Source organism: Eretmochelys imbricata, chromosome 9 (assembly GCF_965152235.1).
Source record: "Eretmochelys imbricata isolate rEreImb1 chromosome 9, rEreImb1.hap1, whole genome shotgun sequence".
Taxonomy (NCBI): domain Eukaryota; kingdom Metazoa; phylum Chordata; order Testudines; family Cheloniidae; genus Eretmochelys; species Eretmochelys imbricata.
The window spans coordinates 48722735-48749391 of NC_135580.1; the positions used below are offsets into that span (position 1 = coordinate 48722735).

Below are 26657 nucleotides of genomic sequence, written 5' to 3' on the forward strand. Positions count from 1 at the left end.
CCACATTTCCCTGCTTATGAGAATGTCACGTGGGACTGTCAAAAGTCTTACTAAAATTAAGTCATATATTGCTAATATCCATTTCTTATGTAGTTCTGATCTAACTTTTAACATAGAAAAGAAATTTAACATTTAGCATCTATTAAAGATGGATCCAGTGAGATGCCATAATAGAATTTCTCCCCGATAGTTTAATCTTTTTCCAAGACTGACGTATTTGAAGATGCTGCCAAACTCTACTGACAAAATTCCCTAGCATACAAATCACCCCAAAGAGGCAAACAATGGCTTCTTTTGTGAAGTGTGTGTGTGGGAAGTGGAGAAGGTTGGGGAGGGAGGCTGTAGAGGGGAATCTGCTTCAACTATAAAAATTGCTAGCAGGGTGTGGTACTTTACTGAATGGAAATATCCTCTATAGGATGATATCTTCTGTCTGTGACCCAGAGGAGTGAGTACTTCGGAAGAGTGGAACGTTATTCCAATCTTCGCTATTTCCTACTGCATAATTTTGTCAGTCAAGATTAACACATTTATCCAAATAACTGGTGTCTATTGAACCGAAACACACACACAAAAATGAGGCCTTCCCAGGCTTTCACCAAGCCCTTACTGAAAAATAATCGTAACGGACTGAGAAACAATGTAGAAAGTATCCGGCTCCAGAGCTTTCACCAGTTATTGTGATGGAAACAGTAAGTTACTCAAAGAAAAATTACTCAGTAATTTTCAAGAACTGCAAAAATTAAAACACATTATTTATTTGTTATTTACTAGTGATTACTCATCATGAATAAGAATTAGTTATTAGACACTTGCACTCAGTCTTATGGGCATTTTCACCTGTGAGTAGCTTCATGCATGTACATAGTCTCATTCAACTCACTGGGACTCCCCACATGTTATGGACACGTTTAAATACTTGCTGGACTGAGGCATTAGAGGCTTGAAAACATGAAATTGTAGGAAATGGTTAGATAAACAAATGCACAGCATTAAGCCATAATGCTGCACTGGGAGTTCATGTTCAGTGGGTTTCCAGAAGGTCCCACTCCTCAGCCAGTTCTGCTATAAATCTGGGGTGCACGTAATCTGGTCTGATTTAGATGTTTAACTTTAGTAGATGCTGGAATATAAAGGATTTCCTCACGAATACATCACCCATTACCAAATACAGAATATGCAACATACTTAAAGTGCCATGTCTGAAAATAGGGGTTAATAAATGGCCCCCCTAGAGGAATGTGTTAGCACTGGCTATGTAAAGTTTACTAGCAGAGAGTTCTTAGGGTGTCTCTGAAGCGAGAGCAGTGGGCCCAGCATGCAAGCCCCGTGGACAAGGCACCGGAGGCCCAGCCCGCTAAGGGACAGGTTACAAAGTATGCTCAGGCACCATATTTTTCCTCCATCAGCTTAACGGACGGAGCATCATGCCCAGTTTTTAACAACAACTCTCTACATTTTTGGTTATTTCTGCCCTTTAAGTTGCCTTTTCCATAGACCAGTGTGAAAATCTAATGCGAAGATCATTTTTAGGAGTAGTAACGAAACACTGAAGCAAAAGTTCGGGCAAACTTTCAATAACCTTAAAACAGAGTGAGTTTTAATCACTGTTTGCAGAAACATGCTACTGCGCTGCAGAGTAAATCTGACAATTTTCGGGCTAAACCAACTTTCGAACCCAAAGCTACAGGGAAACTAACATAGGGCTTTGCCATGAGAGTTGCAAGTTTAACACTGGAGAGGCTGTTGTGACAGTGAACGGCAAATTAGACATGAATGAGCAGTTTGATTGCTGCAGAAAGAGAGGGAGGCTTTGGGCTGCATATGCAAACGCATCTGTCACCAAAAAGAGAAGCACTGGAGAGTGAGTTTTTGTGTGTGTGTTTTTTTGAAAAAAGGGGGTGGAGGGGGGAGAAAACCTGTATTTGTGCTAGAAATGGCCCACCTTGATTTTCATACACATTGTGAGGAGAGTGGTCACTTTGGATAAGCTATTACCAGCGGGAGAGTGAGTTTGTGTGTGTGGTTTTTGGAGGGGGGTGGGGGGGTGAGAAAACCTGGATTTGTGCTGGAAATGGCCCACCTTGATTATCATACACATTTTAAAGAGAGTGGTCACTTTGGATGGGCTATTACCAGCAGGAGAGTGAGTTTGTGTGTGTGTGTGTGGGGGGGGGGGGCGGAGGGTGAGAAAACCTGGATTTGTGCTGGAAATGGCCCAACTTGATGATCACTTTAGATAAGCTATTACCAGCAGGAGAGTGGGGTGGGAGGAGGTATTGTTTCATGGTCTCTGTGTATATAATGTCTTCTGCAGTTTCCACAGTATGCATCCGATGAAGTGAGCTGTAGCTCACGAAAGCTCATGCTCAAATAAATTGGTTAGTCTCTAAGGTGCCACAAGTACTCCTTTTCTTTTTGCGAATAGACTAACACGGCTGTTACTCTGAAACTAGACTCTGGCTGAGCTATTTTAAAATGGGAGCCAAAAGTTGGGCTCCCAAGACCATATTAAAATAAGTGGACTGATTTTCAAAACTTCTACAAATGAAGTAGCTCCCCCTGACCTCAAATGAGATTTGTGGGTGCTTAGTGCTTTTGAAAAATAAGGCCACTTATTTAGGTGCTAAAATGGACTTGGGTGTTTAAAGTTAGGCATCCATGTTTTAAAATGAAGGCCTGTTTCCATATGGCTATGGTTAAGGGGTGACTCGATGACAGTCTGTAAGTACCTAATATTTGGGGAAACAAATATTTAATAATGGCCTCTTAGCAGAGAAAGATCTAACATGATCCAATAACTGGAAGTTGAAGCTAGACAAATCCAGACTGGAAATAAGGTGTACATTTTTAATGGTGAGAGTAATTAACCATTAGAACAATTTACCAAGGATCACGGTGGATTCTCCACCACTGACAATGTTTAAATCAAGATTGGGTGTTTTTCTACAAGATCTGCTCTAGGAATTATTGTGGGGAAGTTCTAGGAGATTCTGGGTTCTACAGGGGGTCAGACTTGAGAATCACAATGGTCCCTTCTGGCCTTGGAATCTATGAAAACTGAAAGGTCTTCATAGAAGAACAATAAAAATTATCAGAGGCCTGGAGAAACTGACCTCTGAGGAAAGATTAAAACAGCAAAAAATAGTTTGGCAAGGAAAAGACCAAGTAGGGGCATGATACCAGTCTACAGATATTTGAAAGCTGTGACAATGAAGAAGGGATAAGAACTATTTCGTTTGATGCAAGAGAGATTGATTAGGACTAAGTGGAGGAACCTATGATACAATGTATGTATCAACAAAAACAATCTGACTGTGACTATCCTTATACATTTTACAGTTTTACTTTGGTAACTAGATGCTGTTATTCCAACAGTTTTTATATTTAGCTCAGGAAATACCTAGGGAGCACAGCTCCAAAGGCAGTCTGAAGGATTTGAAGGGTGCCCACTGAACTGGGCTGTGGAAGAGATGGAAATAACTCTGCTCGGGACTTTAAAAATTAAACTAAGTGATATTGCAGACATGTCCTATGGGCACAAAGAATGGGTAAGATAACAGGGCTGTTTCATCTCACACCATCTGTGATTCCAAGCCTCCTAGCCAGAGCTCTCAATAGCCACAGGAGAGAATTCAGAAAGGAGCCTTGACAATGGCATGCTCCAGAGACAGTGAAACTCCTCTTACAGAGCCAAGTCCTTACTCAGGCATTTGGTAACAAATAAAAAACAAGTAAAGCCCTCAGGATCTGACCCACTGTGTCACGTCACCCCCCACCCATATCTCAGCAACCTCCAGTTTACCTTCTACTTTACCCCACACTTCCACGATGACAGCAGAGCCCCAGTCCTGCTTCTCTCACAACAACATAACACCCTCTTTGCCCCCTGCACTTGGGATGCCCATCTACTTCTCCTCCATCACGCCCTTCAATCTCCTCATTTACATACTTCCTTCGACTACTCTCCTGACTGATTTCAGAGTAACAGCCGTGTTAGTCTGTATTCGCAAAAAGAAAAGGAGTCCTTGTGGCACCTTAGAGACTAACCAATTTATTTGAGCATGAGCTTTCGTGAGCTACAGCTCACTTCATCAGATGCATACCGTGGAAACTGCAGCAGACTTTATATATACACAGAGAATATGAAACAATACCTCCTCCCACCCCACTGTCCTGCTGGTAATAGCTTATCTAAAGTGATCATCAGGTTAGGCCATTTCCAGCACAAATCCAGGTTTTCTCACCCTCCACCCCCCCACACAAATTCACTCTCCTGCTGGTGATAGCCCATCCAAAGTGACAACTCTTTACACAATGTGCATGATAATGAAGTTAGGCCATTTCCTGCACAAATCCAGGTTCTCTCACTCCCTCACCCCCCTCCAAAAACCCACCCCCATACACACACAGACTCACTCTCCTGCTGGTAATAGCTCATACTATTGCAGAGAGTATGCATCATCACTCGTGAGAGACTGTCAGCTCTCCAGAGACCATGTCTTTCTACTTGTGTGAGATATAGAGCTAACCTCAGGGGATGTAAAATAATGAGCAGTAATAAATACTCATGGCTGACAGGGCCATGATTCAGGAAAGCATATAATCATGAAGTCAGCAGGACTTAAGCACTTTCCTGAATCAGTGCCAGGGAGAAGAATGGTTCACTGGAGTGAGGGAACAGGATGCAGAGAGCCAGAGCCAGGGGTGCACTTCCACTGCATGCTGCAAAGCTGTGCTCCACTTTGGCAGGGAGGGGTCTTTGGAGACAGGCCAGGGAGGTGCAAGGGTAGGTACACTTAAAGTGCCCAAGCATGAAGTGTGCCAAAGAGAGGATCTGCAGCTGGAAGAAGGCTGCATGGCGCTCCCTCCCTCCACTCCTCCCAAATGGGCCAGATTCAAAAGCAATCCTGTGGAATTGTGCCTCCAACAGGGGTTGTCAAACAATCTACAGTATTAAAAGACTCTACTCTCCATCCCAGAGTAGGACCACTGTTCTAGGGAACGATATTATCTTCTGACTGACACAGTGTCCATGTCACTGTACCTCATACATACATTTGCAGATATGGGCTATTCCTAGTCAATGGATGCAGACCCTATTAAAGCAGTGGGGGAAACAAACATTCAGTAAATTATGGGGAAGATAACTGAAACCAGTGTCAATTTTAAAATACGGATTTATTTGGACAGAAGGAGGAGGGGTTTGAAGAGTCTGGTGGGCAAGTAGGAAAGAAGGACTGAAGAAGTGTTAGGGCTGCCGGTTGGGTGACTGGCCTTTTCCTTTTCCGAGGAAGAATGTTCTTATATGCTGTACTCACTGTCTCCACATAGCTACGAACGAATGTACAGATACAAATCCCGTCCTTTCTCCCCCTGCTGCATTGAACATGGGGGCTTTCCAGTACAGAGGGCAGCCACATACCTGCAAATGAAACACACAGATACATGGTAGATGAGAAGGCTGGGATGTTAATACAGTCACAGAAAGGGCTTATTCATTTATGAACTCTATATTCTGTCAACAAACAACCTAATTAAGCTCTCACATCACAATACAAAACCCGTTGGGCCTTACACCTCATCAGGCCAACACAAGAAGTCAACAGGGTCAAGCAGCCTCCACCAAGAATACCCTGCTCCCTGGTCCTCCCTATGTTGTTACATATAGGCAAGAGCATCCCATTTGTCCTGATGGTGTATATAGAGAGAGGCAGTCTCCACCACCTAGGACTCATATCCCATATGAAATTTAGATCAGCATCTGCATTGGCTTTTACTTCTGGATGCAATTCCAAGTGCTGGCCTAGGAAAACCGGTGCATTATGAGCTCCATGGTGCTTCAGAGAAGCAAACCTGCCAAATTCCTTGAAAAATGCAGCAGTCAATCCAATCATCAAGAAGCCAATGCTTGACCCTGCAGCTCTCCCCAGCCACCATCGTGACTCCAACCTCCTACTCCTGGACAATTTAACTGAGGAAGCAGTCACATACTGGAGCCTGCTGGTTACATCAGCCAACCTCCTAGACACCTTGCAATCTGTGTACAGACCAGAGTACAGCACAGAGACTGCCCTACTGGAACTAAAAAGATGAGCTCCTCATGGCCATAGATACAGAAAAGATCCCCCTGCTCCAGTGTTTAATTTGTAATGAAAGAGGTGCTGGAGCTCAAGCAATTTTTTCACATTAATAACTGATGCAGCAAGCCCAGAGGTGCCGGAGCTGTGACCTGCCAGACCTAGAGATGCAGGGGCTGTGACCTGCCAGGCCCATGACCTGCCAGGCCCAGAGGTGCTGGGGCTCTGAACTGCCAAGCCCAGAGGTGTCAGGGTTCTGACTAGGGTTGCCAACCCTCACAGATTGGGCAGCAGTCTACCAGAATCGGATTCAATCTCCTGGTGGCTATTGAAAGCAATCCTGGAGATTTTAATAGGCCGCTAAAAGTCCAGTCGGCAGTGCATTGGGGCGAAGGCAGGCTCCCTACCTGTCCTGGCTCTGCATGGCTCCCAGAAGCCAGCATGTCCATCTCCTAGGCGCAGGGGAAGGTAGTGGGTCTCCGTATGCTGCCCCCATGCCTGAGCGCCAACTCCACAGCTCCCATCGGCCAGAAACCGTGGCCAATGGGAGCTGTGAGGGCAGTGCCTTCAGGCAGGGGCAGCGCACAGAGCTGCATGGCTGCCCCTGAGCCTAGGAGCTGGGACATGCCGGCTGCTTTCAGGAGCAGCCAGGATAAGCATCGCCTGGTTGGAGCCCACACCCCAAAGCTGCTCCCGCACCCCAATGCCTGAGCCCCCTCCTCCACCCAAACTCCCTCTCAGGGGCCGCACCCCAAATCTCGTCCCGCATCCCATCCCCGCCCCAGCCCTGAGCCCCCTCACGCATCCTGAATCCCTCTGCGTCAGCCCAGAGCCCCCTCCTGAACCCCAAACTCCTTACCCCCAGCCGGAGTCCTCACTCCCTTCCACACCCTAGCCCCTGCCCCAGTCCGGAGCCCCCTCCTGTACCCCAAACCCCTCAACCCCAGTCCGGAGCCCCCTCCTGTACCCCAAACCCCTCAGCCCCAGCCGGAGCCCCCTCCTGTACCCCAAACCCCTCACCCCCAGCCAGAGCCCTCACCATCTCTTGCACCCCAACCCTCTGCCCCAGCCCAGTGAAAGTGAGTGAGGGTGGGGGAGAACGAGCGACGGAGAGAAGGGGGATGGAGTGAGTGGGGGCAGGGCCCGAGAGAAGGGGCGGGGCAAGGATGTTCAGGTTTGTGCGATTAGCAAGTTGGCAACCCTGCTCTGACCTGCCAGGCCCAGAGGTGCCGGGGCTCTGACCTGCCAGGCCCAGAGGTGCCGGGGGCTCTGACCTGGCACAAATTAAGCATTACCCTGCTCATAGTTCTGGCCCTCCCTGCAGCCTTTGACAAGTGCACCACAAGGCCTTGCTAAAACGCCTATGTGACATAGCAGGAGTAGATAGCCCAGCTCTGTTGTAGCTCCAGCCCCTATAATTCCTCTCCAGAGAGTGAGATGGGTAACTGCTCCTCCTCTCTGAAGGCCCTTGTGGAGTCACACTATCCCCGCTTCTCCTCAAAATCTCCATGAGACCACTGGGGGACCACAGGCTCCGCTGGCAACAGCATGCCAATAACACTCAACTCTCTCTCTCATTCTCAACTGATGCAACCACCACCAAGAGGTCAGAATACCTACAAGAGATCGGCTCTTGGATTAAGGAGCAGCTGGCTCAAGCTGAATCCAGGCACGACCAAAGTGATTCTGGTTGGAAAGGGGAAACGCTAGGAAACACTAATTGAGATACAAGCCCCACCTTCCACTGAAAGCCTCTCTCACAGCCTCTCTTTTTTTATGTTGAACAAAGTTCTCTCCTTGGCACCCTCCCCTAACTTCTTCCTGTGGTTGTCCCTCTTCCTACCAGAACACCAGCCAGCTGAATAACTACTTTTGGATCTGACCATCCTGATTTCAGTCCACTGTACATGAGCCAGGACTAGGTATGCAGTGAGAAAGGACGGAGACTCATGTTGTGCTGTTTTATTTATAAAGGCGGCAAGTTCTATTGCACTTGCTTCAGAACTCTGAATCTAGAGTCGTATCAGTTCTACTGTATTGCAGCAGTGGACCTTGACACAGCTTGATGTCATCAGATAATGTGCTGACCCAGCAATGTCTCAGCGTATCACTGATTGAAGCATTTGTCTCCTCTGCACAGCCGTGCTGCTTTTTCTGCTTTGAGTCTGGCAAGGGCCCAGACAGACACCTTTGCTGCCCTTGCATGACACATAATATGAGTCATTGAACTTTTTTGTCCCACACTTGATGGTTTCCTGGGCATCTCCTCAGAGGGTGTGTTCTGACAGCTGCTGTCATATTTATTACAAAGCCAGTCTCTACCTTCACAAAATTTTTGCTCATGAAACTAGAATGCCCCTCCTGGATGGAGCGTCACTGTTCCAGCATCAATGAACAATATACTCTGAATAAATGAGAATTTATGTTATGGTTGCTAGTGCATTAACAGCCTGAGGAGAGTACATGCTTGAAACATGGAAAAATAGGGTAACGTGGCAAATTGTTCCTGAACCAGGGGTTCTGTTCCCCAGATCTAGGCTCTCATTTGCAGACTGTTAGGACTCTAAAGCTGCTGAACTCCTATGTCTGCATTATACAAACTGAGCATCCAAGGATCAGTGCAACATGGGGTTTAGCTGGCCACATCCTTCTTCTGCTAATCATGCGCTAAAAGAGACTGGTTTTAGAGTAGCACCCGTGTTAGTCTGTATTCGCAAAAAGAAAAGGAGGACTTGTGGCACCTTAGAGACTAAGCTTTCGTGAGCTACAGCTGTTGTGCTAGAGGTGGTGTTACCAGTGTCCCCTACTACAAACCTGCCTGTACCCCTTGGGTATGTACTTGGCATGACGAGCCTATGCCGCTGCTCACCATTGTCCATGCTACCCTGGGTACACTACTATTTTTAGCATACCAGCTCGATGACAGCTGGTGTAAGTACATCTACACACGCTGAGAATCACAGCCCTAGCATCAAGTGTAATCATAGCCATAGACTAGGCCTGCTTTGTGCCATCTCAGGATCACAGTGGAAGAGAACTGATCTCAAATAAGGCAATTGGTAACGTCTGCAGTTGAAGTACACCAGCACTCCTGCCTAGTGGCACAGACTAGCACCAATGCATCTGCGGACCTGGGTCTGTGATAGGTTTCCAATCAAAACTAACCAACAGCATGAATTCCTAGTTTCAGATCCTGAATGCTCATAATGAAGCACTCATTAAAAATATAAAGGCTAAAAATTATAGAAGTTTGGTGAATAATTTCAAATTACAAATAAAGTTGAGAAAATCTGAACCTGTTTATGGACAATTAGTGAACAGAAAAACAGGCAAAGGATCAGTTCCTGATCTCACACCAGTCTAATCCTGGTATAAACCCATTTATTCCAACAGTTAGTCCGGATTTGCACCAGCATAAGTGAGGTCAGAATTTAGCTCTATATGCCCTGGACAAATTATTTGCAACCGTGCTGTATGTAACAGTTGTGACTGTGTTCTCTGTTAAACTCCTTTGCATTTCTAAGGGGTCTGCCTGTTGGCCAGGGAAGCTGCCATTTTGTGAATCAGATTTGACTCAGCGTATATCAGAGGTGACACACTTCGTCCTTCTCCCATGGAGACTTTAATTGTGTTCATTCTTGTTGTTGTTTCCTTAATCTAACAAAAGTGATTCAAACTGTAAGTACATTTGCTCATTGTGAACTGAAAAATATAAAACTGCAACTAGAATTGAGCAAATAGTTGAGAAATTTAATTAATGTTTCACTGTCTCCCAAACTGTGAGTGACCCAGTGAATGGTTACATTTACCTTGGCAATTTTCCCCATTTCATAAATGTTTGCTTTCTCATCTTCAAACTCTGTAAAGGATGCTTCGATCCTGGCAATGGTCTCCTCATGATTGTTGCAGACACTTGGAAGCCCTTTGGGGAAGTAGAAACGTGGAATGTTTATGGACACAGGGGCATTGATAATGACTTTATTCACAGTCACAAGAGGTCGTGGGCTGATTGCTGATTTCAAAGGGGCTGGGGATGGAGTCCCAGGCTTCTTCTCTTGTTTATTTTGAACCTGAAAAGATAATGCAAGAAATAAATACTTTTCCTACCATATAAAATTTAAAAAAAAAAAGAGGGGGTGTGTGGACCCTCCTGTTCCAAATGCACAAGACATTGACGAGCATCAAAAATACTTAGTAATTCAGGTGTGTGTATTACATGTTACAAAAGTCCCATGTTAAAATTATTATTAAGGTTGCAAAGTCAAACATCCAAAAGCTAGGAAATGCAAGATTAAAGCTGTCTGTACAACCTTACCTCCGTCCATCAGTATATGTGCATTATGATACAAATTTCAATCACATATTACTTTTTCCACAGGACCTCTGCCTCATTCAGTGCACACGATGGTTGGTGTTCAGGGAGTGAAGCCCCCTGTTCAATATTTCTTTTCATCCTCATCATTCAGTGTGTGGCCTCCATGCCTTGTTAACTGCACAGCAGCCAACTCTTGCACTGAATGAGTTGTTGCACTTTTTTTTTAATTTCTTCATGGAAATAGAAGCTTATTTCTATGGGGTTCATCACTACAGTTCCCGAGGGCCTGAATTCACCCTCACAACAGCCACAACAGCAGGGCAGTATTATTATCCCCTTTTCCAGATAGAAGAACTGAGGCCCAAAGAGATTAAAGCCAAGATTTGCAAGAGTGTCTCAAAATTCTGGGAGCCTTAGTGACTGGGTGCCTAAAACTGAGATGCCCAAGACATGATTTTTCAGAGATGATGAGCACTGGCAGCTGCCATGGACTTCAATTGGAATTGTGAGCCGTTAGCACTTTCGAAAATTGTTCTCAAGGAGAGCACCCAGGAGAGAAGGAACACAAAATTAGTAGTCACATCTGAAAAGTCTGGCTTAAGGTCCCAGTTCAGAAAAGTATTTCTTTGTAGGAAAGGCATTTAAGCAGATAGCTAAGGACAAGACTTGAGCAGGTGCTTAAGTGCTTTCCTGAATCTGGGCCTAGGTTATTTGCGTAACACCAAACAGGAAATCTGTGGCAGAACCAGAGATAGAAGCTGGTAGTCCTGTGTCCCAGTCCACAAGAGCATCCTTTCTCCCCCTGTAGACCCCTGCCTCATTCACTATGCAATCTCATTCCATTCACCATTCTGCCTATAATGGATGTACAGTTGCTAGGGAGGCACACTAGGCCATCCCTTTAATGAACCTCTGTAGTCTTTTAGTTCTGTTCACTTTAATATTTTTTGGAGAAAAGTAATGAAAATTATAAGCCTGAGCATATTCTAATTTTAAGTACTTTTGAAATAACTAAATTATGAGGTTGTAAATTTAGAATTTTTTAAAAAACTTTTTTTTTTTAAAAGACATTACACGGGGATCTTTGTTCTGGGGCTTTTTTGAACACTTTAAATGTGAAATAGAAAATAGTCATCAAAACTACACATTGATAAATAATACCTTATTTTTGTTGGAAAAAGACAAAGTTATTAACAATTAACTAGCTTACTCAACTAGTTTACAGTAACACAGCAGAAAAAGAGGGCTGATGAGCCCACCTGTGATGTCAACATTCCCCTGGCACCGAACAGTTTCTTGTCCAGTCTCCTAACTACAGAACCAAAGGGTGGCCATTTTTCCTGGGAGACGCCTGGCTTCAGTTCCCTTATGAACAATGGAAAATAGCAAGACAACTTTACTAGGGACAGTGTCATTGCCACATGCAACATGAGAGAAAGTTTCATGAAGGCTAATTGGATAACCATATATTATTTTTTAAAAATAAACTTTAAGCTTCCTGTCTATGTTTTTTCAATGTCTTTATTTGAAACATTTGTAAAAGACAAGGAACTTCAAACAAAAAACACTTTGTGTAAATCAGTTAAGGTTGCCAAGAGACAACAATGCCAAAGTCAAAACCACAAAACCCAAGAAATATAGAATAAAGCTGTGTGCACACATCCATTACCTTCTTCCACATTCCCACCCAAAAATATGCTCACAGTCAAATCCTCGAGCAAATCAGCCCTACTGAACAATAGTCACCAAGCTGACACCAAAACAACCTTAACTTTGCCCTCTGAGGAATGCATAAAAAACACAGTGCAAGTCTGTCTCATGGGTAGGATACATAGTAGCCCACAAATCAAAGATCACACATCCATACTGCTAAAAATATGTAGCCAAAAGAACCCATGTCATAACCATAGGGGTAGCCTAAATTCCTCCTTACCTGTAAGGGGTTAAGAAGCTCAAGTAACCTGGTTGGCACCTGACCAAAGGAACCAATGGGGACAGAAGATACTTTCAAATCTTGCAGGGGGAGGTTTTGTTTTGGGTTCTTTGTTTCTGTGGTCATTCGCTCTTGGGACTAAGAGGGACCGGACCGGACATCAATTCATGTTCTCCAAATATTCCTGAACAAGTCTCTCATATTTCAAACTTGTAAGTAACAGGCAGGCAAGGCATATTAGTTTACCTTTGTTTTCTCAACTTGTGAATTTCCCTTTGCTAGAGGGAGGTTTGTCCCTGTTTTGTTGTAACTTTGAAACTAAGGCTAGAGGGGGTTCCTCTGTGCTCTTTGAATTTTCTGCTACTCTGTAAGGTTAACTACCAGCCTAAATTTACAGAGGTGATTCTTTTACCTTTTTCTCTTTGAATAAAATCCTGATTTTTCCATTGTTCCAAGACCCAGGGGTTTGGGTCTTTGATCATTTTGTAACCAATTGGTTAGGATATTATTCTCAAGCCTCCCTAGGAAAGGGGGTGTATAGGCTTGGGGGAATATTTTGGGGGAATAGGACTCCAAGTGGTCCTTTCCCTGATTGTTTGTTAAATCACTTGGTGATGGTAGCGATCCCAAGGCAAGAAGGGAGTCTGTGCCTTGGGGAAGTTTTAACCTAACCTTGTAAGAATAAGCTTAGGGGGTCTTTCATGCGGGTCCCCACATCTGTACCCCAGAGTTCAGAGTGGGGAAGGAACCCTGACAACCCATGATGGGAAAAAAATACTAGCATCATTATACTATTGTTCACAATTCTAGTATTACACAGACATTTGTTGTAAGAGGTGTCAATGTTCCTAAGAAGAAACACCACCAGGCTCAGCTCTCCTTGACATAGGGCCTGTGGGCTCAATCCTTTCCCGACAGCAGGGTTCTAGAATAGGGCAGGTGGCCCTGGGAAGATCGAACTCAATGAGAGGAGGAAGCAGAAGGCCTTTTTTGTATGGCGGAGGGAGATGAAGACAATACCCTTCCAGGCAGGAACCTTCTGTGCTAATATGCCTCCTTGCCCTCCGGCAACTACTGCTGCCCAAGGGCAGTCACTTCACTTAGAGTTTGGGAACCTCTTCCTTCTGGAAGCCATCCCAGTACCCTGAAGTGATGTACGCAAGCTCTCTTCCTGTCCTGTCCATCTGCTGCCCTTCTATGGCTCTTCCTCCTCCTCTGCACCCAGGTATCAGGAGGTATGATGGGAGGAAGTCATATTTATTTACTCTTCCGTGGTTTCACTTAAGGTATTTTTTTTTTAAAGGAGCTGGTAAGTAAATGTTCAAATAGTTTTGGTTACTGTTTGCTAAAATTATTCCAAATATTTAAAAAAAAATTTTATGAAGAAGGAACCTTGTTTAATCTAATTAAATAGAAGCAGAATTTATGGGTGGCTAATGAGGTAGTCATTCGTCTTTGCTGCTTTTGGTATTTTCTAGGAACATGGAGCCTTTTTCCTAGCACATTTTAAACACTTTAACTTGCCAGGAAATTATTTTTAAAAAGTGAAAGCAATGCAATTGCTGGAGCCTCTCTGATTGCAATTTTCCATTCAGTTTGCTGGCACACCGTTCTGTCTGTCCCACAGGGTCCTGTAAAGCTAGCCTCTCAGAGATGGTAGGGGGCAGGGGAGGATTTCTTATCTGCTAACTCTCTCTTCACTTTTCCCCCTGTAAGCAGAGAGGACTTCTTCCCTCCACAGGATTCCCTCTCATCACAGAGTGGGAATGTGTGCGTACATGTACACTTGCTAACCACAGCATAGTAACACACAAGCTCTATATGGGACTGGATTAGACCCAAGAGCTCAAAGGCCAGGTTCCTGAGCCTCTCCAATTCTCTTCTCCGCCCTCGCAACACAGAAGCAGCAGGAGACCTGCACCAGCTTTCAGTAACTTCCAATTCACTCAGTTCCAGTTTTCAAAGGTGAGGCAGCATGGTCAGTGAATCAGGCCTTAGATCTGGACCCAGGACACCTGGAAAGGGGTTCTGGAACAATTTGTACAGTGGGGGTGCTGAGAGCCGTTTAAACAAACTGTAAACCCTGTATATAATGGAAACCACTTCAAGCCAGGGGGTGTGGCAGCAGCCCTACTTCTAGTACTCATCCACCTGGGTTCTACTCCCAGCTCTGCACTGACCTGCTGGGTGACCTCAGGCAAGCCATTCCCCTCCCTGAGTCTCTGGTTCCCCTGATCTGTCTTTCCTATCTGGGGAGAGTTTTTCTGGAAGCACCAGTCTCCTCCTATATGTCGGTACAGTGCTCAGTGCAATGGGAAATCTCAGCAGGGGCCTCTAACATGCTACATTAGTGCAAATAATCATAACTGAAACAGAGGCTGTGACAATCCCAACATTGCCAACTCTTGTGGTTTTATTGTGAGCCTCGCAATAACTGATATTTTACGTAAAACATTTAAGTAAGTAGGAAAATAAGTAGGTATTTTACTTATTTATTTTAACATGACTCCAGCTCCTGGAGTCATGTTACTATATGCAAATTTCAGCTTCCACTGAAAAAAAGAAGTGACATTTCTAGCCCTCATGGCTGTGGAGAAATATAGAAAAACACGATCCATGTGCCCACAATGGCCCAGAAACCAGAAAGGTAAGAAAAAGAACCCAAAGCAAATTACTTGTTTTAAAGGGGTCTGACTCTTCTTTTTAACATTTGGGGTTTGTGATACTGCTTTCTATCCAGCCCCAGCCCCCATAACCACAGGACCAAAGATATCACTTCCATCAGGAACAAGATTTCTCTAGGGAGCCGAAACATTCCTGACTCAACCCAGAACGCTCTGGTCCTGGACCATCACAACACAGGGTTGCCCCCTTCTCTTCTCTCCCCTACTCTCCATTATAGGCATAGACTCACATCATTCACAAAATTCCTTTACACAGCATGGTGGCACAAGACTTCATCAACTCTGCCCTCCCACACAAACAGCCCTGGCCTCTGGGCAATCTTCTCACTCCCCAGCTATCTGTTGCATCACAACCTCACTGGCACAGAGAGCAAGGCCTTCTACAACCTCCATATTGCAAGCTCCAAGTATTCAAAAGTGGTGAATAAGAAAATTGGCTTAAAAGTAGGGCTGTCAATTAATCAGAGTTAACTCATGTGATTAACTCAAAAAATTAATCATGATTAAAAAATTATTCACAATTAAATACAAAGTGATATTTATTAAATATTTTGGATGTTCAACATTTTCAAATATATTAATTTCAATTACAACACAGAATACACAGTAGAGTGCTCACTTTATAGCATTTTCATTACAAATATTTGCACTGTAAAAATGGCAAACAAGAAATATTATTTTTCAATTCAAGAACTGTACGCAATCTCTTTATCATGAAAGTGCAACTTACAAATGTAGATTTTTTGTTAAATAACTGCACTCAAAAATAAAACAATGTTAAACTTTAGAGCCTACAAGTCCACTCAGTCCTACTTCTTGTTCAGCCAGTCACTAAGACTAACATGTTTGTTTACATTTATGGGAGATAATGCTGCCTGCTTCTTATTTACAACGTCACCAGAAAATGAGAACAGGCATTCGCATGGCACTTTTGTAGCCGGCATTGCAAGGTATTTACATGCCAGACATGCTAAACATTAGTATGCCCCTTCACATTTCGGCCACCATTCCAGAGGACATGCTTCCACGCTGATGATGCTCTTTAAAAAAATAATGCATTAATTAAATTTGTGGCTGAACTCCGTGGGGGAGAACTATATATCTCCTGCTCTGTTTTACCCACATTCTGCCATATATTTCATGTTACAGCAGTCTTGGATGATGACCCAATGCGTGTTGTTCGTTTTAAGAACGCTTTCACTGCAGATTTGACAAAACACAAAGAAGGTACCAATGTGAGATTTCTAAAGATAGCTACATCACTCGACCCCAGGTTTAAGAATCTGAAGTTCTTTCCAAAATCTCAGGGGGATGCGGTGTGGAGCATGCTTTCAGAAGTCTTAAAAGAGCAACACTCAGATGCGGAAACTACAGAACCTGAACCATCAAAAAAGAAAATCAACCTGCAGGTGGCATCTCACTCAGATGATGAAAATGAACATGTGTCGGTCCGCACTGCTTTGAATGGTTATTGAGCAGAAGCTGTTATCATCCTTTGGAATGATGGCTGAAGCGTGAAGGGACATATGAATCTTAAGTGCATCTGGCACATAAATATCTTGCAATGCCAGCTACAACAATGCCATGCGAATGCCTGTTCTCACTTTCAGGTGATATTGTAAACAAGAAGTGGGTAGCATTATCTCCTGCAAATGTAAACAAACTTGTTTATCTGAGTGATTAGCTGGACAAGAAGTAGGACTGAGTGGACTTGTAGACTAACGTTTTACATTGTTTTATTTTTGAATTCAGTAAATTTTTGTACTTCTACATTTGTAAGTTCAACTTTCATGATAAAGAGATTGCACTACAGTACTTGTATTAGATTAACTGAAAAATACTATTTCTTTTGTTTTTTATGGTGCAAAGATTTGTAATAAATAAATATAAAGTGAGCACTGTACACTTTGTATTCTGTGTTGTAACTGAAATCAATATATTTGAAAACATAGAAAATTTCAAAAACTATTTAAATAAATGGTATTCTATTATTGTTTCACAGCAATTAATTTTTTAATTGCTTGACAGCCTATTTAGAAGTAATGAGATTTAAAAATTATACATGTTGGGTTCTCTTCTTTGCCTTCTGTCTTCTCAGCTTTCCTACACAATCACTTCACCTTTTCAAGCTTCTTCCAAAACCATGAGGGCTAGAAACTGAACCTTTTTTTTAAAATGAAAGCTGAGATTTTCGTGTAATCTATTGTAGTGAGCAGCTGAGACATGTCTCTCGGTGGTGCCTTAGAAATGGCTGAGAGACTCTGGACTTTGGAGTTTGATCAGTCCTGCAGTTTGAAGTCTCAGAGTGGTTAATGGTTCCCTGGTAGTGAGGGGTGGGGCTGAGCTGATCTAAGCAGGGAGACATGATGTAAAAAGTCACTTGCCAGGCAAGCTTGAGAGCCATGAACAGAGGCAGCTAACAGGGAAGTTTCAGAGGGGGTCTGGAGCGGGAGCAAGAGAGGCTTTCCTTTCAGGTTCAGGTCTATGTGCAATTTCAAGGTGACCAGCAATGGAACAGTGGGGGTGACCCGTGATGGATATGCCATGTTTTCTTTTCTGCCTGAAGCCAGAAGGGACTTCTGTGCATAAAGTACAAGTTTAGTGGCTGTGCTGGAGGGAAAGATTCTTGGATTGGAGAGTCAAGAAGAGACGCTCCTGAGAATCAGAGACACTGAGGTGTTCCTAGACAGCCAGGCTCAGGAAATATTGGCCCCCACAGGTTTAAGAAAGAATGGAGCTGACCACCAAAATGTCACAGAGAGAAGAAGTCAGAGAGGAGACCTGGCAGTTTATAAACAGGGGAAAGAGGTCATGGCAACATTCTACAAAGCTGGAAACAGAGGAGGATGGACAGGGTGTGGCTGTCAGAGAGAAGTAGTCCAGGAGGAATTTCACACAGCTAGAATTTTCCAATCGATACCAAGTCTTCAACATGGAAATTGTGGAAGACACCTCTCAAGATCCAGCTGGTCCAACGGAACAGAGAGATGTATGGGACATATATGTAGATCGCAGCTCGGCCCAACCTATATGAAAAACAGGCTTGCCCGTACAGAATTCTCCAACAGTCTAAGGAAGATAAACAATCCTTGTTTGGGATTCAGGACTCAGAAGAATCTAAAACATTCTGCAAAGGACAAGCGGACAACAGGACAGTGTGCTGCCATCCCAATGCCAAGACAAAAGCCGTCACTCCAAGATTGGATAGGCTTTGGAAATTAAGAGGTAAGGATCAACTGATGATGGTTCATATTGGCACTAATGACACTGCCTTTCAGGCTATCTCACAGAGAATAGGGAATTTAGAAGCGTGCTAAAGAAGAATGTCCAACGAATCTTCTCTGGGATTCTTCCTGTTATGCAAGCAAAGGAAGACAGAAGGCAGAAGATTCTGGAAGTGAACCTCTGGCTAGGTAACTGGTTTAGGGTGGAAGGTTTTGGTTTTGTGGAACATTGCTCCACCTTCTAAGCAGTACAGTTTTGATGCTTTCCATGTGAGCAGAATCTCCTTGGGAACTAGCTAGCTAGGGTAGTCAGAAGGGCATTAAACCAATAACAAAGGGGGAAGAATAAAGACAGAATATGTGAGCACTAATTTAGCCCAGAATAAAGATTCTGAAAGCAAAAATTAATCAAGGAACCAAAGGACATGAGGAGAAGAAATTCTTTAATTGCCTGTATACCAATGTTAGGTTCCTGGGTAACAAACAAGGAATTGGAATTGTTCATTCATGAGCATAAATTTGACTTCACTGGTATTATTGAAACCTGGTGGGATGATTTGCACAATTGGAATGTTAAAATCTATTGTCATAATCTAGGAAAGATCAAGAGGGCAAAGAGGGAGCGGGAGAGGCTCTCTACATCAAAACTGACATTACCTGTTTCCAAGTGTCTGATAACTCAGAAGAAAATGACCCTGAATGCTTATGGATCAATGTCCTAACAGATAAAGCATAACATGGGGTATTAGTTGGTGTCTGCTACATACCACCGAACCACACTATGAAACAGGATGAGAGGTTCCTACACACCTATCTACAATGTGTAGGGGAAAAAAGCTGTTTGATCTTACAGGACTTCAATCTGAGTGACACGTGCTGAAGGTCTCCTGCTGCTAGTACTAAAACATCTTTGGAATTTCAAAAATTATAGATAATAATTTCCTAACTCAAAACCAGGGGGGATTCCAATATTAGACCTAGTCTTAACAGATAAAGAGGAACTGATCATAGAACTAAAAATGATTGTTAGCTTCGGTAAAAGTGATCATGACTTGATTACATTTATAATGTGCAAACAGAACTAAGTCCAGATCAGTAATACACACACACACACTTGTAGTCTGGGAGCCACCTCCTGAGCACGCCCTTGGGGCCGGAGGTCACTCTGCACTGGCCTACCTCGGTTTCCCTCTCAGTGAGGTAACAATGAGTTCACTTTAAAAGCCCACAAAGAGAAGCCAAACACTCTATTCTACATCAATATCTCCCTCTCTAGTGGAGACTTCTAGAAAAGTGTTTGAACAACAGTTTACATGCTCTTACTTCAGAGCCCAGGCAAAACTTTAAAAGTCCCAAAACAAAAAGTCTCCAGCAGCAGCTCCTTCTGTAAGGCCTCAGGCTTGCTCAGTCTCTCCCAGATGGAGAGCTTTGTAATTCCTTCTTTCTATTTCTTCAAAGTCTCTCTTAGACCTTCCTGCCTAGAAAGCTCTGTAGTCCCCTCTTTCTCCAGTTGGAACTCCCAGCTGCTCTTTAATAGGGGAATCACCTGATCCCTCTCAGGTGTGTCTACTTAGTAACCAGGGTTAGCTGACTCCAGACCTCTAGGCCATAAAGGTGGAAGCCACATGGTCACGGTGCTTTGAAAAGGGCCAGTTTCAAAAAGCTGAAAGCAACTATGAGCCAAATCAGCTAGCAGGAAGTATATAATCAGAAAAATATGAATGATAATTGGGAATTGTTTAAGAATACCTTACACTAAATACCCAAAAAGCCACAATCCCACAATGGAGGAAGAAAGCCAAACCGGCAGCTATAAAAAAAATTAAAAATTAAATATAAAAAATGGAAGAAAGGGCAAGTTGATAGCAATGAATATAATTCAGAAGCTAGGAATTGTAGAAAATTGATAAGGGAAGCCAAGGGACACAAGGAGAACTCTATTACGAGCAGAGTTAAGGTCAATAAGGAGTTATTTAAGGATATTAGAAACAAAATGAATCCTGACAACGATACTGGTCCAATAAATGGTAGAATTATTAATAACAATGCAGGAAAGGCAGAAGTGTTCAATAAATATTTCTGTTCTATAGTGTGTATGTACGGAGGAGAATGATATAGTTATATCATATAATAACAAGCTTTCCATTCCACTAGTATCTTAAGAGGTTGTTAAACTGCAGTTACTAAAGTTAGATATTTTTTAAGTTAGCAAGTCTGGATAATTTGCATCCAAGAGTTTTAAAAGAGCTGGCTAAGGAGCTTTCTGGACTATTAATGTTGTTTTTTAATAGATCTTGGAACTCTGGGAAAGTTCCAGAAGACTGCAAGAAAGCTAGTGTTGTGCCAATATTTGAAAAGCGTAAATGGGATGACATACATAGTTACAGACCTGTCAGTATTGCACAGTCCCCTGGCAAGATAATGGAGAGACTGATACGGAACTCTATTAATACAGAATTAAAGAAGGGTAATATAATTAATATCAATCAGCACGGGTTTATGGAAAATATATTCTGTCAAGCTAACTTGATTTCTTTTTTTGATGAGATTTCAAGTTTGGTTGATAAAAGTAACAGTGTAGATGTAATATACTTAAGTCTTCTGTAAGGCATTTGAATTGGTACTGCACAACATTTTGATTAAAAAACCAAAGCAATATTAAATTAACACGGCACATATTAAAAGCTGTCTAACTGAAGGTAATTGTAAATGAGGTACCTGTCTAAAAGGTAATTGTAAATGAGGAATCATTATCAAGTGGATATGTTTCTAGTGTGATCCCTCATGGATTTGTTCTGGGCACTACACTACACTACTTACCATTTTTATCTATGACCTGGAAGAAAACAAAATCATCATTGAGAACGACACAACAATGGGGGAGCGGTAAATAATGAAAAGGATAGGTCATTTACACAGAGCGATCTGGATCACTTGGTAAGCTGAGCACAAGCAAACAATACGCATTTTAATACAGCTAAATGTGTACATCTAAGAACAAGGAATATAGGCCATACTTACATGATGGAGAACTTTATCCTGGAAAGCAGTAATGCTGAGAGAGATTTGGAGGTCATAGTGGATAATCAGCTGAACATAAACTCCCAGATCAATGTTGTACCCAAAAGGGTTAATGCGATCCTTGGATGTATAAACAGGGGAATCTCGAGTAGGAGTAGAGGGGATAATTTTACGTCTGCATTTGGAACTGATGCAACCACTGCTGTAATAGTGTGTCCACAATTTAAGAAGGAGGATAAAAATTGGAGAGGGTTCAGAAAAGAGTCAAGAGAATGACTAAAAGATTAGAAAACATGCCTTTTGGTGATAGACTCAAGGAGCTCAATCTATTTATCTTAACAAAGAGATGGGGTTCAGTCTATATAAGATTACAGTCTACAAGTACATACATGGGGAACAAATATTTGATAATCGGCTCTTCAATCTAACAGAGAAAGGAATAACATGATCCAATGGCTGGAGGTTGAAGTTAGACATATTCACACTGGAAATAAGATGTAAATTTTAAATAGTGAAAGTAATTAACCATTAGAACAATTTACAAAGGACAATTTTTAAATCAAGATTGAATGTTTTTCTAAAAGATATGCCATAGGAATTATTTCAGGGAAGTTCTCTGTCCTGTGTTATACGGGAGATCAGACTAGATGATCACAGTGGTCCCTTCTGGCCTTGGGATATATGAGTCTCAATCTTCCTTTATCCCACTGCTGCTGTGGTAGCACAGCATCCTGACTCACTGGTGAAGCCATAGACCAGTTCCCCAGGCCACAGCCCTAGTAACCAGATAACTCATGAAACAAGAGACACCAAGCTAGGTTACTTCACCTCTCACAGGTATCACGACACATAAAAATGCCACATTTTGCATTTGCAACACAAAATTAAATGTGTAATTTGCTAATCAGCCCTCCAAAAATCATTCTTTTTCCTGAAGTCAGAAAGGATCTTAGGACAGAAACAAATTACATATAGATCCTTAGATTTTGAGGCCAGAAGGGGTCTCCTGCATAGCACAGGCCACACAACTTCACTGAGGTTTCTCTGCATCAAACCCATACATTCCAGTTGAGCAAGAGCATGGTCCTTAGAAAGAGACATATAATCTCAATTTAAATATTTCCCGTGACAGAGAATCCACCACATCCTAGGAAAGTTATTCCCAGTGGTCAATTACCCTGACTATTAAAAATATCAACCTTATTTCGAGGCTGAATTTGTCTAGCTTCAGCTTCCAGCCTTTGGAATCTTGGATTTTGTTCTGGCCTTGTCTGCAAAATTAAAGAGCTTTCTGCTATCAGAATTCTTCTTCCATGTAGGGACTTGTAGACCATGACCTAGTTGCCTCTTAGCCATCTCTTGAATAAACTAAGTAGATTGAGCGTCTTTAGTCTCTCACTGTCAGGCTGGTTTTCCAGACCTTGAATCATTTGTAGCTCTTCTCCAAACCCTCTACAATTTTTCAACATCTTTGAAGTGAGGACACCTCAACATCTTTTTTGAAGTGAGGACACCTGGAGTGGACACAGTACCCCAGGAATGATCTCACTAAGGCCATATGCAATGGTAAACACCTCCCTGCTTCAACTTGATATTCTCCTGCTCATACATCCAAGGATTGCATTTACTCACTTAACCACCACATTAGACTGGGAGCTGATGTCCAGTTAGTTACCCACCATGACTGCTAAGTCCATTTCAGAGTCATTGTTTTCCAAAATCCAGTCTCACTCTATACAAGCATGACCTAAATTCTGGGTTTCTAGACCTATAACCCTGCATTTAGCTGTTTGAAAATGAATGTCGTTCAAGGCTTACCATGCAATCTGGATTGCTCTGTAGAACTGACTTGTCCTTATCATTTACCACTCCACCAATTTGGGTATCATCTGAAAACTTTACCAGCAATGATTTGGTATTCTTACAGATCACTGATAAAGATATTGAATAGCACTGGGCCTAGAGCAGACCCCTGTGCAGGCCCCCCCACCAAAAAACATCCCCATTAGAGGATGATTCCCCAGTTACATATCAGGCTACGCCCACACTGCTCAGTAATTGACAGAAGGAGCACTACCATCTATAACAAATTATAAATGCAAATTCAAGTGTCATACACACTTGTCACAGCTTAGTGACAAATGGATCTACAAACATGCCAAATGTGAGGAAGATTTTGACACAAAGTGATAATGAAATAAATCTATAATTTGTTACATATAGCTGGAGTGGTCACTTGATGCACCTTTTAGCTAAAGACAGATACTCCAGGAATAAAGGAAAATATAGTTGAAACTGTAAAATACTTCCATAATAACCACTTTTCGTAAGCTGTGCTTAAAATAGCAAACCAGATCATAGCTTATTCTACCTCAAGATGCCTAATGGCATTCAGAAGCTAATTGTTTTGAGTAGTTTGTTAAGAACTAGCATAACTGGATGATAATTTGTGCAGATAACTGTGACAAAACAGATGGTGTTGTCACTGCCTATGTAGTAAACATAGGGATGAAGAGAAATTTAGAAGAACAGACTGAATATTTCCATTGGCTTGGACAAAGTGCAAATGGATGGCTGTAACATTATTAATGCTGTCGAGACATTTGGAAGGTACTTCAGGAAACACCACAGAGAAATATTTAAGGACAAACTTACATTACAGGCAGTGAAGAAACAGATGAAGCAAGCACTTGCTCCACTTCATTTTATTATCTACGTTCTCAACCCAAAGCTCCAGGGTAGATGTCTAAGTACAAATAAGGTGCATGCTGCTATGACATGGTCATTGGTTAATCAACCAACAAAACAGATTTCAGGGACGAAGAAGAATCAGTCCAAACACGTTTGCTGCTGACCCTACCAATAAAGTTGAATCACTGAAGTCCCTGGTGATCCATATAGATGTAGAGTTTATAAAAGTCACAAGACAGCTTTGGAGGTGGCGCAGAGGAGCACCCTCTGCTGGTGTGATCCTCCCAAGACCAGCTATGCAGGCTTCAGGGCAGATTTGTGTCAACAGAGCAGCACAAAGCCTCCACAACAGAGCAGTGGTTTGGATCACTGAGCATGGCATGTAAAGCAAAATACTAACCATCCAGGCACTCAGAGCAGCCCGATGGGACACCCACCCACCAATGGTGCTTCTCTTAAAAACAGTGCAACAAAGTTTTCATCCTCTTTATCTATTTCTCCCTATACCTTGTGGTCCTCGTCCTCGTCCCCTTGTTTACGAATAAGACATTTTAACTCTAAGCCTGGATGGTCTATTTATAAACCTGTTAGTATCTGGCTGCAAATAACTTTCTACAAATAGAGAAGCCTAGAGGGAACGCAGTCACATTCCCTGATCCAATAAAAAGACACAAAGTAATACAAAAATAAAAAGAAACCCAAGACTTCAAACCTGGGCCTGTTGGAATGACTTCTGCCTCTTTTTGATCCGAGATGGAAGAACAAAATCACAGCCCCTTGCAAGGAAAGCAAGCTCTCCTCTTAAGTCTGGGTCTCTTCGCAGAGAGGTTTCCTTGATCATCATCTTGCTAAGTTCCTGAGCAATCTTTTTGCTTTCCAGCTGTGGTACAGAGTCTTTGTAGGAGATCACGTCAGCCCCAATGGATCACTTTCTTATTTTTGCTTTTCACAGGCAAGGAGTTGCAACTGATTTCATGTAGAAACATACTAACTCTTCTCTTTCCTCACAGGGAAAGTGTCCTAGCATAGTATCTGAATCCTGAAGCCAAAGCCCCCTGGCACACACTTTTTTTTTCTGACATTTAAACTATCCCTCAGCACTACCAGTATCTCCTGATGCCTTCTTGCAATACTTTATCGAGAAACATGATCTACAACAGAATCTATTCCCCTGCTGGCTACATGACAGAAAATCTGTCCTTGGCTTGTAATAGGCCAGGGGTATTGTGGGAAAGGAGGTACCCACCACCACTACCAAGAGTGCTAAAGTTAGACACACTGCAAAAGTAGCTAAATATATCACCTTCCCCAATAGTTCTTATTTTAAGAGCTTCAAAGCTGAAATGTGATGTGTAAACCTGCATCAGTCAGCCCCTGCTGGGCTAAAAACATATGCTCTAAGCACAGGCCAATGTGGAAATGGTGTTAAGAGGTTTATGATGCCTCTGCCTTGTGAGCTGATGAAGCAGTGGAGCAAGACTAATTCTAATTCAAATTGTAGACTATTATTTTTAGAAAAGCTTAACTTTTATTCCTTATTTGGAAAAAGTAAATCACCTTGTTTCTCGCCATCTAAAAGAAGTATGGCAGGGTGACCTTAGGTAATAAACTCAGGCATTTTGGAGCAGCTATTACAAAAATGGTTTTATAAAGAGACCTTAATGAGTCATCCTTTTTATTTACTTTTTCCACAGCTCTCACTTTGTTGTCTCTGGCGTGAGGAGCAGCCAGTGTCTAACTATGTTACTTTGAAGAGACTCACACAGATGATTCTGGTTTATGACATCGGGGTGCTGGCTTGATTCTCTGAACAGTATAATTTATAATAGTACTGATCATGTGCCTGGCAATGGGGACCTACGTCCAATTCCTGCTCCACAGGATGAGCAAACATCAGTTCTCTGGTTTTTCTTTCCTAGCTAATCCACTTCCACAGTCTACCATCCCCATTGGGTTTAGATGGTCCCAGCTAGTTTGCCAGGAGCTTACTTTCTGTGTTTGGTAACACACAACAGCTGATACACCTATTTTTATTATAATCCTGCTTTTGAGAATAATTTTACAAATATCTCTACAATGTCCAGTCATCCACCAAATTAAGGACATATTGGACCACATTCTCTGTATTGGTCCCTTGCTCTCACTGGGACCCCTGTAGGGGCTCCAGAAGCTCACAGGCTTTTATCCCGTACAATAATTTAAAAGGAAAATTCTGTAGATGGTTGTGGGATCTCTTGGACTGCAAACAACAAATCTGGGAGTAACTTGTCCCACTTACAGGCTTTGGTGGTCACAAATTTGTACAGCATTCTCTTAAGAGTCTTATTCAAACAAATGGCTTAAATGAGCATTCGAGGATGACAGACTTATGTTGTATCAGATCCTTAGCTGGTGCACATTGGTGTTACTTCAATGATTTTACCGTAGCCTATGGAAATATGGGAACATACCCCAGCTGAGGATCTGGACCTTAAAATTCTGGAGGGAGCACATTGCTTGTTGCTGTTGGGACATAAAGCTAGTGCCATTATCTGTTAACATTATCTTGGGTATCCACTTAATAGAACACCTGGTGACAAACTGTGCTGCAAAGGAGTACAAAGAAATGGCCTCTGCATATTATGTGGCAGAGTCAACTCTGACCAACATATAACCACGCCTGTTGGTGCTCCAGATACATCTACACTGCAATTAAAAACCTACAGCTGA

The 26657-nt window shown here is 42.6% G+C and overlaps 1 protein-coding gene across 3 annotated transcripts in view; it reads right to left on the minus strand.

The window, feature by feature from the left end:
- PPP2R3A (protein phosphatase 2 regulatory subunit B''alpha) overlaps positions 1-26657 on the minus strand; it is a 140800-nt gene that overhangs the window by 64190 nt on the left and 49953 nt on the right. For 2 of the 3 annotated variants that reach the window (XM_077825646.1, XM_077825644.1), the window contains exons 3-4: positions 9890-10150; positions 5322-5425 (exon numbers count right to left, since the gene is read on the minus strand). In XM_077825646.1, the coding sequence (XP_077681772.1) occupies positions 5322-5425; positions 9890-10150 (365 nt within the window). The remainder of the gene's footprint in view (positions 1-5321; positions 5426-9889; positions 10151-26657) is intronic. The other variant, XM_077825647.1, reaches the window with a different exon arrangement.